At 39.7% G+C, this 14137-nt stretch overlaps 1 protein-coding gene across 2 annotated transcripts in view; it reads right to left on the reverse strand.

Annotated features, from left to right (window-relative positions):
- The window catches only part of Usp7 (Ubiquitin-specific protease 7), a 458856-nt gene that overhangs the window by 105709 nt on the left and 339010 nt on the right, over positions 1–14137 (reverse strand). For both annotated transcript variants that reach the window (XM_067150095.2, XM_067150096.2), the window contains exon 16: positions 12482–12649. In XM_067150095.2, coding sequence (XP_067006196.1) covers positions 12482–12649 — 168 coding nt within the window. The remainder of the gene's footprint in view (positions 1–12481; positions 12650–14137) is intronic.

Below are 14137 nucleotides of genomic sequence, written 5' to 3' on the forward strand. Positions count from 1 at the left end.
TCCATGTCGTTTCCCACATAGCTGACTATCCTATCAAATAATTCCGAATCCGCATCAGTGCTACCCTTTCCCGATCTGTACACTCCAAATATATCAAGTTGCCTATTATCTTTAGAAATGAGCCTTACACCTAGAATTTCATGTGTCTCATCTTTAACTTTCTCGTAGCTTACAAATTCTTCTTTCACCAGAATGTAAACTCCCCCTCCCACCCTTCCTATCCTATCTCTACGATACACACTCCAGTGCCGTGAGAAAATTTCTGCATCCATTATATCATTTCTCAGCCATGATTCAACTCCTATTACAATATCTGGTAAATATATATCTATTAAATTACTTAATTCTATTCCTTTCTTTACAATACTTCTACAGTTCAGCACTAACAATTTTATGTCATCCCTACTTGATATCCAGTTCCCTGTTCCCTTATCACCGCTCCCTAGGCCATCCCGTTTCCCTGAATGTACCTCCCTATTACCCTTCCAAACAAATTTCCTAACTTATACGTACCACTGCGTTTAAATGAAGGCCATCCGAGCGCAGATCCCTATCTCCTACCCACCCATTAGGATCTAGAAATTTCACTCCCAGTTTCCCACATACCCACTCCATAGTCTCATTTAAATCCCCAATCACCCTCCAGTCAGTATCCCTCCTACACAGTATTCCACTAATAACAATCTCCGCTTTCTTAAACTTCACCCGTGCTGCATTTACCAGATCCCACACATCTCCAACTATGTTGGTACTTATATCAGCTTGCCTTACGTTGTTGGTACCAACGTGAAACATTACCACCTTCTCCTTCCCCTCCTCCCTCTCTTCTACTTTCCTCAACATCTGCCTCAACCTAATTCCTGGATAACATTCTACCCTGGTTCCCTTTCCTCCACACACTTTCCCCACGTGTCTAACGATGGAATCCCCCATGACCAGAGCCTCAACCCTACCCACCTCATTTGATCCCCTCTCCTCCTGGTCAGCCCTATCTTTCCTGATAGCTGCAGAAGCTACTTCCTCCTCCCTTTTCTCCTTCCTATGACCCTGTTCCACCTGTCTTTTCCTATCCTCTACTCTACATTTCCCTTTCCTACCTTTTCCCTTCCTCCTACTTCCATGCATCTCAGCAACAGTTCCCTGTCCCCCATCTTCCCTCTGTTGTTCTACCTGGAGTGACTCGTACCGATTTCGCACAGACACCTGTCCTGAATTCTGATCCTGAATAGAGCCCTTCGCCTGCAATCTCCTTCCCCTTACAACATTAGACCACCTGTCTTCTACAACTCCTCCCTTTCCTTCCCCTCCCTCTTGTACACCTACTGTAACCTGTACATTGTTTGAGGGAGTCCTATCTTCCTTCCTGTCTTCTGTGAGAATCCTAATTATCTCCCTCAAACTTTCCAACTCCTCCCTCATACCCCTCAATGCCTCACCACACCCACAATAAGTACACTCGCGCTCCTTAGCCATTCTTTACAGGGGAAAAATTATAAATTAAAAAAATAAAGTAACTTATTTGCAAAAAAATAAATGAACGGAGGGATATATTGTCTGGGATAGTACACAACAATAAGGTAATTAATATACGACTACACTACAATACTACTTAGTCCTGCTCTATTTTTTTTTTTAATCCTACAACCCCTAACAGGATGAGAACTGCTGTTAATTACTGAATATCGAAATACACAAGAACTACACAATTCCAAACTGCAATTAAGCCTATCCTAATTTCAACAATATTTTAGTAAGAGTTTCTACGGATACCTCTGCTACACCAGTACTACACAAATATTTTACAATAATAAAATAAGCACACTAAATTCTAATAGGATATTACTCGTATACTACTGTACAGTAAACTACAGTAATTTTTAAACTACTTTCAGACGTATCCTAACTACGATACCGGTACCGTACCGTATGTCACTACTAAGCACAACAGAAATGAAATTTGCAAGAACTACTGTACTCTAAGATTACCAACGAAGCTAAATGCTTAGACAAATTATGTTTAGTATTAGGGTCTAATAGATACACATGAAAGATAACACACGAATATAGCAGGCAAGATACGGCACTATCTAAATGTACCGTACTGTATCTATACTACAATGTATCTACACTACACTAAACTGCGTTTGGTTAAATGCTTAAGTATCAAAAGGATTGCCGTACACGAAGAAAAACACGAATATAACTGGCAAGATACTATCTAATATATTATACCTTATCTTCACTACAATTCTACTGAAATGTGGTTATGTGATTATTACAGCTGGTGGATTACTATTATTTTCCGTACTCCATGGGACGGAGAAAAAAAAAGTGTCCTTAATTAGGCCTACTGAAAAATACGAGGTTGTCTACAATAATTTCTCAAATATTTCTGTCAAAACTACTACTACTATTTCTCCAGGGACTTGAATTGCAATTACTGGGATATATGAACTTTATTATTATTAGCTAACCGCTCATAAATACTGAAAGATCGAGGGAGCGAAATATAAATTACGGATACTAACTACCTACTCAGAAGTACAAATGAATGGAATACAAGGTCAGCTGATTTTTATTTATATTTACTTAACTACACTACACCCTTTGTTCACGACTGTAGCCAACAATGCAATATTTGAATATGAGGAGCGACAATAATCAATAACAATACGACTGTTAACTATTACCGTGTTATCTCTTTAACTTCTTTTTAAATGGAAGTTTACAGGCGTATCGTTTTTTTTAAATGTAGTAAATTATTACCTTCGCGATAGTTTGAACGTATATCTATACGAAATACCGGAGAAGTTGCTGCAGAAGTTACGGTACTATTCCTTATGATAATCTGCCTTTGTAAGTACAACCAACGAACCTACAGATACCGGTATTTACAAATATTTTTAAAGTTAATATTGTTACCTGAAGTATTACCTAAACCTAAATTCGAAACAAGGTGGCACCTAGCTAGCCTACTTAACCTAGAAAACGTAATTTACTGAAGACCAACTGAATTACTTGTTACAAAATTTAAATAATTATTACTACTCCCAATTTCTACCAACAAGCACTAAACACCACTATATAAACAGCACTAAATGAATCAGATATACACAAAATTAAGCTATTTCAATAGGTTTTCACTACTCTTGCTTAAGGCGACAATGCGGGACAACCCAATGCGCGACACCATCATTTCAGGACTTTTTCTTCTTCTTCACCACAACGTAAAATTTCTCAACAAGAATATGACGAACGAAGACTGAAGAATGAAAGTTCTACTTTTTTTAAAAGTATGTGATTTAAGGAGGAAAAAAATGTATTTTCTGTGGCTGGCGGATAATTGTAATGTTATCCTTACCTTCCGCCACCATGTTTCGAATTTACTTATCTGGAACTCTATCCTCATGACCCTTTCTTCATCTTCTCTTCACATAGGCCTGTATTTTTGTTCATACCTACTCTCAATGATGTATGCTATCACATCATCATCATCACCACCTACTTTTTTCTGAAATGTTTCCTCTTCCCTCTACCAAAATGTCACATTTCCTCTCTGGGAAATGGTATAAATTCTCTCAAAATTTTCTCTCCCGTGTCTGTGATACAGTATTCATTCGTGAGAGAAGACCTATATCTTGTCCAAGTTGGGTTAGTGATGCCTGCCATTATCTTACACAATGACGACCATTGTTGAATGGATCACTATCAGGCAAGGAGGAGAAACCCCTTGCAATATTATATTAATTTTTTTGAAGCTAGTTCTTCTAAATGTGTTGATTTTAGCTATGTGACTTCACTATGGTGATGTTTTGCCTCCACTCTAGATTGGAGAAGCAAATGTTTCGGGCCTGATCCATGTAATGATCTAATTTCATCTTCCTTTCTCCTTTTCCCTTCTGTTCTTCATCTTGGATTTCTTAATATACTTCGTTTTGGACTACCTACCTGTCGTGCTTGGTGTAGTGAGTGATCTATGCTTCCAATGAATATAGTGAATTTTTGATATGGTTCCTTTCATTTTATGAACTATGGAGCTCATTATTAGAGTTTTGTCAAGTTCACAAGACCACAATATGAAGATAAAGCTGAAATCCAAGAGGACAAATTGAGGCAAATATTCATTTATAGGAAGGGGAGTTAGGGATTGCAATAATTTACCAAGGGAGATGTTCAATAAATTTCCAATTTCTTTCCAATTTAAGAAACGGCTAGGAAAACAACAAATAGGGAATCTGCCACCTGGACGACTGCCCTAAATGCATATCAGTAGTGACTGATAGTGACTGACTGATTTTGCAATATAAATAAACAATTTCATATACATATTCTAGAAAAGCAGAGCCTTCGTGGCTCAGGCGGTAGCGCGCCAGCCTCTCACTGCTGGGTTCCGTGATTCAAATCCCGGTCACTTCATCTGTGATTTGTGCTGGACAAAGTGGAGGCCGGACAGGTTACTCCGGTTTTCCCTGTCATATTTAATTCCAGCAACACTCTCCAATATCATTTCACTTCAGCTGTCATTCATTAATCATTGCCTCAGAGGAGTGCGACAGGCTTCGGCAGCTGGCACAATTCCTATCCTCGCTGCTAAATGGGGGCTTCATTCACTCCATTCCTGACCCGGTCAAATGACTGGAAACAGGCTGTGGATTTTCATTCATTCTCGAAAAGGGGACTATCACATGAAATCAGTTCATAAATCATTACATTCAGCACTGGAAAGAAACTCAGGCTACAATATTGGTACATTCTGTTATCCTTGTTCACGAACTTGGATTTCTAATTCATTCAGAAAAGTTTGATAGTTTTCAGTCACTGAAGAACAGAATTACACATTGTTATTCTCAATACCAAGCTTTGGTATGGTAACACTCAAAACATTCTCCTATGCAAAGACCTACAGTACGTCACATTCATGGCAATATACGGTTGCTGTTTTCTTCACAGGACAGCAGGTGTTGTGTTTGGACTTGTCGTAGCAAACCTTGCACGTACAGTGCACGTGTCCTTCCTTCTTAATGCCCACTGCAGGTATTCTATGTGGATGATGATCTCTACCTACTAGACTTATCGCAGATGATGCTCAAGATTCTTCCATAATTTCAGCCCCAACACTACTACCAAATCATCTGTCAAACGTTCACAAAATTTCGATAGGGGAAATTTTTATTAACTAGTCTTATGGTACAGTATATAGGCATGCACTATGGCAAGATCAAACAGATTGAAGAATATTTTTTTCCACCACTTGATCAACTTTCTTGTGAATGCATAACATGCCAGCAACGGGTCGGACTTATCAACACCAATTTTGAATTTGTTATAGTCCACTACCGCTGATGGTTTGGACTTCACGCGGCTCCCTCTTGCTGCGGGTACTTCAATCATGTCATCATCACATGCAGTGCTCAGCATACACACACATATCCATACCTCAATATACAGCATAAATTGACTACTTGAGAGATAATTACAGACTTAACTCAGTACACTTTCATACTAAACCTGTGAAGTAATATTATCCATCAAAAGAACTCACCCACATATATTTCAGCTTATCTAATCGGAGCATGCGAGGAATACATATGTCAGCAATTAAGTAAGATCTAGCTGATCACACACGGCTACAAAACACTGACTCTAGGTTGCACCACCAATCACTATCAACAGTAAAGGAAATTGACAACACGTTAAAACAAAAACTAATTCGATAACGAAAATAATGTTAGAGGGGCCAAATTTCAAATTTTATGGTAGGAGTATTACTAACAGCGGCACTGAGGCGCGCATGGCACATGTAGTAATATTACTACCGCTAGGCGCATAGTGTTAATTATTGAAAAACCTACAACCTGTTTTCCAGTCAATGACTGGATCAGGGATGGGATGAATTAAGCCCCCAACTTGCGGCAAGGATAGGAATTGTGCCGGCTGCCGAGACCTGTTCCACTCCACTGGGGCAATGATTAATGACTGATAGATGAAATGAAATGACGGTGGAGTGTGTTGCTGGAATGAAAGATGACAGGGAAAACCGTAGTACCCGGAGAAAGCCTGTCCCGCCTCCGCTTTCTTCAGCACAAAACTCACATGGAGAGACCGGGATCTGAAACACAGTATCCAGCGACGAGAGGCCAGCGCGATGCCACCTGAGCCAGGAAGGCTACAGTGTTAATTATTGTAATTTCCCTTTTGAACAAAGAAAATTTCTTTGGAATCGATGTAGGCATTTAAAATTTATAGAAAATTCAGTCGCGCATTAGTTTGGATGTTATTCCATCTTGTGATATTCTACAATGCGAGTCATCGAGCCCATTTGCAATGATCATCACTTTTGAAAAGATCTTGTAACTTACTTTATCCGTCACGTAAATGGTCATAATCCTCTGTAATGAGGTACAAAGAGAGATTATTCAGGTGTCATGCCATTGTTAAGATTGTGATTTTAACTTCTGGAGATATACAGTATATATATACAGAAGTGTCTATTGTTATTATCCTTTTAAGCACAGATATTCACGTTGTTAGTACCTATTAATTTAGAATACATTTCCTATCAGTTGGATTTTTTAAACATTAGTACTTAACTTGTTTCTTGCTACTATCCTTGGAACTGTCACTGGTAAAGCTCATAATTTCTACGAATATGAGCAGTCGTCCCTTTTAGCATATACTTCCAGTGCGAAAGCACACTGTCTAGCTTATTACGGGAATTATTTTAAAATGATGCATATTTCTGTAGTACTTCCACCACTGAACGCCACACGGTAGCTGACCTATTATTATGCCTAATATCTCCCACAACGTATATATTTCAAAGTTCCAAGGTAGACTGAAGAGTTTCAGGAAAGTATGCCACTAAGACCAAGTTGTCAGCATAGGCAAAAGTGCTCACTAAATTTCCACGTAACTGAATCCCTCTTTGCCACTTTATATCTTTCATTAAATGGTTAATGGAAACTAGGAACAACAAAGGTGAAAGATCACAGCCTTGTCTAACACCTGTACCCCTGAACCAAGAACTCATTCAATCATAAATTCTCAATGTAAATACCTTTGATTGCGATTAATAATTTACCCTTAACCCCATGATCACTCAGTACGGCTAACATCTTTTCCTTCGGTACTATGTCATATGCCTTCTCTAGCTCTATGAAAGACGTCTATTCCTTCCTTATCATTTTTCAAATAAGTGGCTCATACTGAAAATCAGATCTTCACAACCTCCCTGTCGTCTCAAACTAAAGTACACTGGTTTTCATCCAATTTACTCTCAATAATTGATAACAACCTCCATTAATCTCAATAGTTTGTGAAGCCATTTTATACCTGCCTTCCCAGTGTATTTCACCATTCTTCTTCTTCTCCTTTTCTTCGTGGGGCCTCTAAATATTAGTTCCTAATTAGTGTCGACCCCTAAGATCTTTTGCTACCATGTTTTCCCTTCATTCCCACATATACCTACTCCGTTCACAAAGCTGAAGGTTGTTCTTATTGGGTCGTCTTGGATTTTTTCTCTCTCTTCACCTGGTAGTCCTAGAGTGGAGAGTCACATTCTACCCAGCGCCTCACATTCGAAAAGTATGTGTACAGCTAATTCCTCAGCTTCATTGCATTTCCTACATATGTTGTCTCTCATTATTCCAATTCTATGTAGGTGTTTATTCAGATGACAGTGTCCTGTCAACAGTCCTACTACCCATCTTATATTCTCTCTGCTGAGTTTCAACAGTTATTTAGTATGCTTCTTGTTTGGTCCTTCTATCAATAGTTCCTTTGCAAGCCTGCATCTGGGAGTATTTTTCCAGTTTTCCATTTGTTTCTTTTGTACCCATTTTCCTATGTAGCGTCGGGCTTGTCCATAGAAAATCCCGCATACAGGTTCTGGGCCTACAAAATGTGTTTCTGCCCCTTTCCGGGCCAGTTTATCTGCCTTTTCATTTCCTTCTATACCTGCATGCCCTGGTACCCTTATTATTATGACAATGTTGTACTTTGAGAGCTTCAGGAGAAGCGAATGGCAATACCAGACAATTCTGGATATTATCCGGACTGATTCTATTGCCTTAATGGCCGCTTGGCTGTCCGTATTTTTTTTTTCCATTTCTTTTATGTCGTACCAACACAGATAGGTCTTATAGCGACAATGGGACACAAAAGGCCTACGAATGCAAAGGAAGTGGCCGTGGCCTTCCACGGAAAACCATTTTCAGGGCTGCCGACAGTGGGATTCGAACCCACTATGTCCCGGATGCGAGCTCACAGCTGCGCGCTCCTAACCGCACGGCCAACTTGCCAGGTTGGCTGTCCGTAAAAATGAAAATGTTCTTATTCCTATAGTTCATTTTCACATTTTCTTTAAGACATGTTGTGATAGCTACCACTTCCGCTCGAAAGACTATAGTGTGTTTGCCCAGGCTCATTTGGATTGATCTTTCAGGTCTTCCCCCGTTGATCCCTCCTCCTGTGCCAACCCCAGTCTTTGAGCCATCTGTCTACCACACTATATCTTCTTTTGCAATATTCCATTTGTTGATATCACAGTCTTCCTTTTTTTTTTATCTGGGTCTCAAATGGTTTTTCAAAGTTGTACTTTGGTATCATATGATCAGAAGGCATGTGTAGAACTTTCTCTGTTATTACTCTTGCTAATTTTACATTGCCTAGATTGGGTCCTTGTGCATTCCAGCACTCTGATTGTGCCAATCTATATGAACTCATTCTAGCCTGTCCTTTTATGGAATTGCATAGTGATAGGAGATCTAGTAAAGTATTCAAGGGTTCTGTCGGCACAGTTCTCATAGCCCCAGTTATGGTTATGCAGGGCATTCTCTGTAGGCTATCCAATCTACTACCTACTTTTCCTTGGCTTACTTTCTGCCACCAGATGATTGCAGCATAGGCCATGAACGTCTAATGACCATTTTATATATTCACATTATCATTTATGGTCTTAAGGCTCCATGTCTTCCTGACGGCTCTTTTACATGCATACAGCAAGTTCTTGGGCCGGGTTATGTTCCTTTCTATATGTGGATTCCAGGTTTGATTTTTATCTAACACTAAACCTAGGTGCAGTGCCTGTTCTTCCATATATATATATCTTGCCCAAAGAGCTTCAGTGATCTCTTTCCCTCCAATTTTCTCGTTCTTGTAAAAGGGACCCCAGAGTTATCTTGTTCGGGTTGACTGATAGTTGTTCTTCCCGACACCAGTTCTCCACAAGGTTGAGTGATCTTTGCACGAGGTCCTGGATAACACTCATCACCTTACCTCATACGACAATCACTAGGTCATCTGTGTATCGTTGTGTATAAAAAAAACCCTTGTTCGTTGAGCATAACTGTGATTTTGTTTACCCGGAGGTTCCACAGTAGAGGAGAAAGAACACCTCCCTGAATACAGCCTCATGTGGCCCCAACTGGCAGTGTTTCTTCAAACAGGGTTGCATTTATCTTTCTTCCGTTTAACATGGATTTAATCCATTTGACGATGGTTTTACTCACCTTGCTCTTTTCCAATGCTTTGATCATAGTCGTAGGTTGTATTGCTGAAGGCTCCTTCTCTATCTAGAAGTGCCACCAGTGCAATTTCTTTATATTCTAGGATTTCCTCTAGTTTACAAACCAACTGGTGGAGTGCTACTTCAGTGGATCTGAAAGGTCTCTATGCAAACTGATTGTCATGTAACACCGAGTTCAGTTGCACTGTTCTTCTGATATATTTATCCAGGATTTTCTCCCTTGCTTTCAGCATGAAGAAGGATAAACATAATGGTCTGTATGCTTTGGCCTGGGCATTATTTGCGCTTCCAGACTTCTATGAATACTGCTTCAGCTTCAGACCAGATTTCGGCACGTACCCTAAAGTTAGACTAGCTCTGAAAAGGTCCGTCAGGGCATCGATGAGTACCTCCCGTCCTTCCTGTAGGAGTATCGGAAGTATCTCAGCTGGCCCTGGAGCCGTTACAGGATGAAACGTGTCGATTGCCCATTTTACATGGTTATGTTTTATTATATTGTTGGCACAGTTCCAGTCGCTCTTTGAGCTCCGGTCTCTGTTCCAAATGTTTCTTCTTCTGTCATCTCCTCAGCCTCACGAAAGTCACACGCCATTAGTATCTTCAGCGTGTCCCTCCCCGCCTGAATAAATGACCCATCCGGTTTCTCCAGTGTCCCCACTTGATTTATATGGGTTGCTTCCAGAACCTTCTGGAGCCTTGCTGTTTCAGTGTGTGATTCCACGCTCCAAGATTTTTTTTTGCTTTCTGTATCTCTAGATTATACTCCGGGAGTTTCCTATGATATACGTCCCACATACCATTTCTAAATGATATTCTATACAACATCCTAACCTCTTTGTTCATTTTGGCTAGTTTGTTGTTGCACCACCTTACTTTTTTGGTGTTTTTCTTTTCTTTGAGAGGACAGTTTTCATGGAATGAGTCTATAATGGCCTCTTCTAATAGTTCCACTGCCTCGTCCTATTCCTTCTGTCCTCTCACGTTAGTTGGAATATTTTGTACAGCCTTCCCTAGAACTTCTCTGTATCTGTCCCAGTTAGTTCTTTTTGGGTCTCTCCGTACATCTTAATCCCACATAGTCTTGCATCTTTTGCAAACTGGATGTGCTGGTGGTCTGCCAATGATGATATTTCACCATTTCAGGTCTAATTTAATCTGTTCCTGCTGCTTTATGACAATGGAGTTTATCTGCCATCCTTTCAGATTCCTCGAGGGTAATTTGACGAACATCATTGTTCTCTACCCTATAAACTCAGTTGTTGATGGCATCAACAAAAAGATTTCCTTCTACACTGAGAAGATTTTCAACATATGAAAAAGAAGTTGCTTTACGTCGCATCAACACAGATAGGTGACAATGGGACGGGCAAGGACTAGGAATGGGAAGATAGCGGTCGTAGTCTTACTAAGGTAGAGCCCCAGCATTTTCCTGGTGTGAAAATGGAAAATGCCAGAAACCCATCTTCAAGGCCGCCGACAGTGTGGACTGAATTCACTAAGTCCAGAATACAACCTCACATCTTCACATTCTCACATTTTCCCTGAATTCAAAGTTCGTTGTTATATAATTTGTTATGGAGAAAGTAATCATAACTGCTAATCCTATACTAACGCATATGTCCAATAAACGCTTCCCATTCCTATTAACTTCCTTATATTCCCCATATTTACTCCATCACCTTCTCATATCCTTCAGTTCTATTTCCAACTACTGCGATGAAATCACCTATTTGCAACTTCATCCTCATATGCTTCTTACAACTAACACACTGGATATAATTTTCATCCTAAAACCTACAACCACCAAATCTACCCACATCACTACTCCTTTATATCCCTAGCAGAAACTAAGCTTTGTGCTTGGGTTTTTTCCTAATGAACAATTCAATTCCATACTCAGCCATTCCTGCTCTGTAACACCTGTTAGGATCGTCTCATAATCCCCTTTCCTTCCTTTATTATTATATACGCTTACCCAAGGAACACTCACTCCTAGTACATCCCGTTACATCCTCTTTGCTGAATATAAGCCATTCCTATTTTTAGTCCATAAACCCCATTGTTATTGACAGAACCACGCGTATTCCATTTTGTTCACTGAGTTGTTCCCAAGCAGTTCCTGGTCTGTAAATTTGTCACTGCCACCGGTCCAAGGCTTACTATGAACATTCTGAGGGTTCTTGGTAAATTTCTGTGACGTAGGTTGCTAGCCTTACTTACACACAATCCCAAGAAGAATTTTAATCCAATGATTTAGGATTGGTTATATGACTTACACACACATACATTTTCTTTGTTCACCTACATTAAAACAATATAAGCAAACATTTAATTTTCTAGAACTCTTACTGCTCCGAGTTTGACACTGATCAGAAGGTGATGCCGAAGTGCAAGAATTTTGCCCAAGAAAGGGATTCTCCACAATACTAGTAACAATAATGATTTTCATTTTTGTGTTTGTTTTGCTATTGATTTCACATCGCATGGACTGTGACAAGACTTATGGTGATGATGGGATAGTATAGAGCTAGGACTGGAAAAGAAGTGACCAAGGCCTTAATTTTAGGACTGATAATGTATTCATAGCTACAGGGTATCCTTGCAATTTAAAATACAAGTACGTGAATTTTTTTTTTTTTTTTTTACCCCCCCACCAGCACTGGCCAGACTGAAACCATACTCACCTTCAAGATTCACTCTACATTACACCATAAAAAAGGCAGCTTACATTTAGGAACTAATACTGTCTAGGTCCAAATATATATATCCCTGAAGGGAAAAGAGTATTACAAACTTTACAAAATATCCTGATTTATCTAGATTCAGCTGCATGTAACCTTCAAGAGTCTATAAAAATGGAACTGAAATAGTTGTGGTTGGATTAGTAAGAAATTCACTGAACACTTACTTGCCTCCTGCTAAGGAAAGAGAAAAATCCAATCCAATAATACTTACTTTTGACACTTGAAGAACTGCAGAAGATCTGGATCAGTTCCAACTCGTGCAGCAACTGCTCTTGCCATCTGATCGTATGTCATCCGTTGTGATAAGTCAATTGTAAAACCTGGGTCATTAGGAATCATTTTATCACAGAAGGTCACTTCAACACGATGGAACAGATCCCTAAAAACAGAAACAAATGTGAAGTATTCTCATGAATAAAACAATGCCAAACAACATAATATTATAGCCCAATTATTCGAATTTATCTAGCCAGTTCTTGGTCTTCAGCTTCATTTTTGGCATATTTAATCCTTCATGCCCTAACAGTAATTTATAAACTGCATTTTCCAAATTATTCAACACATTGTCCATTTGTCTATATTTTCAGATTTTTATGTTCTCAGCATCCTTCCTTCTTGGTTGGAGAAGCACAACCCCCAGATTACTTTCTTGGCCCCTTAATTCGTTGCAGTTGAAATAAACTGATCATCTGTAGGACCACTTCGATCACCCTGTTCAACAGAAGGATACTCTATCATACTCCTTCCAGCAGCCTGGCTAAAGATGCAAGTGGCAAAGTAGTTAGTCATTCCCAGTCAAGTCTAGATGCTATCTGTGCTGCACATGGCAGTTACATTGGATTTTGGTAAGATATAATAAAGCAACTTGATTATGTACACATTTACAGAAAAATACACAATAGATGAAAAAGAAACAATAAGCCTTGTGTTTACATTATCTATCAGCTGAAAATGGTGCAATTTGCATATTTCAACATGCCAAGGCTGAACTGGCACGATCATACATGCCCCAATAAATTTATATACCAGGTGGCTCACCAACACCTAGCAATCTATTTTTATGCCTCCCCCACCTTTACATCTTCCTCTTCTTCCAACGCTTTTCCAACAAATTTTGGGGCTGCAGGTGCAGCCTTGTTTTACAGCAGGATGCGCTTCCTAACACAAACCCTATCTGGAGAGATGTAATAACTATTGCTGACTGGTAGTGTGATGTGTTGTCTGAATATGAAGAAGAGTGTTGGGACAAACACAAAAGAACCAGTCCCCAAACCAGACAAATTAATCATCATCATCATAATCATCATCGATGTCCCACTTCCACCACATCCATCTACCTTCTTCTCAGTCTTCCAACTGGTCTCTTTCCCGTAACTTCTCTTTCCAATTCTGTTCTTACTACCCGTTTTTTACCCATTCCTTTTACATGTCTGAACCATCTCAGTCTGGTTTTTTCTTGCTATTTTGCTTAACGTCGCACCGACACAGTTAGGTCTTATGGCGACAATGGGATAGGAATGGCCTAGGAATGGGAAGGAAGCGGCCGTGGCCTTAATTAAGGTACAGCCCAGCATTTGCCTGGTGTGAAAATGGGAAACCACGGATAACCATCTTCAGGGGTGCCGACAGTAGGACTCGAACCCACTATCTCCCGGATGCAAGCTCACAGCCGCGCGCTCCTAACCGCACGGCCAACTCAGCCTTGCTTTTTGTAAGTTCTATACTAACGGTTCTACATTTAGACCTTGAATTCTATCTCTTCTTGTTCTTTTAACCGATGTTTTTAAAAATGTCATTTCTATTGCTTGGATCTTACTATCTTGTCCCTTATTAGTTAACAGCGTTTCTAGCCCGTATGTTACAATTG

Source organism: Anabrus simplex, chromosome 6 (assembly GCF_040414725.1).
Source record: "Anabrus simplex isolate iqAnaSimp1 chromosome 6, ASM4041472v1, whole genome shotgun sequence".
NCBI lineage: Eukaryota > Metazoa > Arthropoda > Insecta > Orthoptera > Tettigoniidae > Anabrus > Anabrus simplex.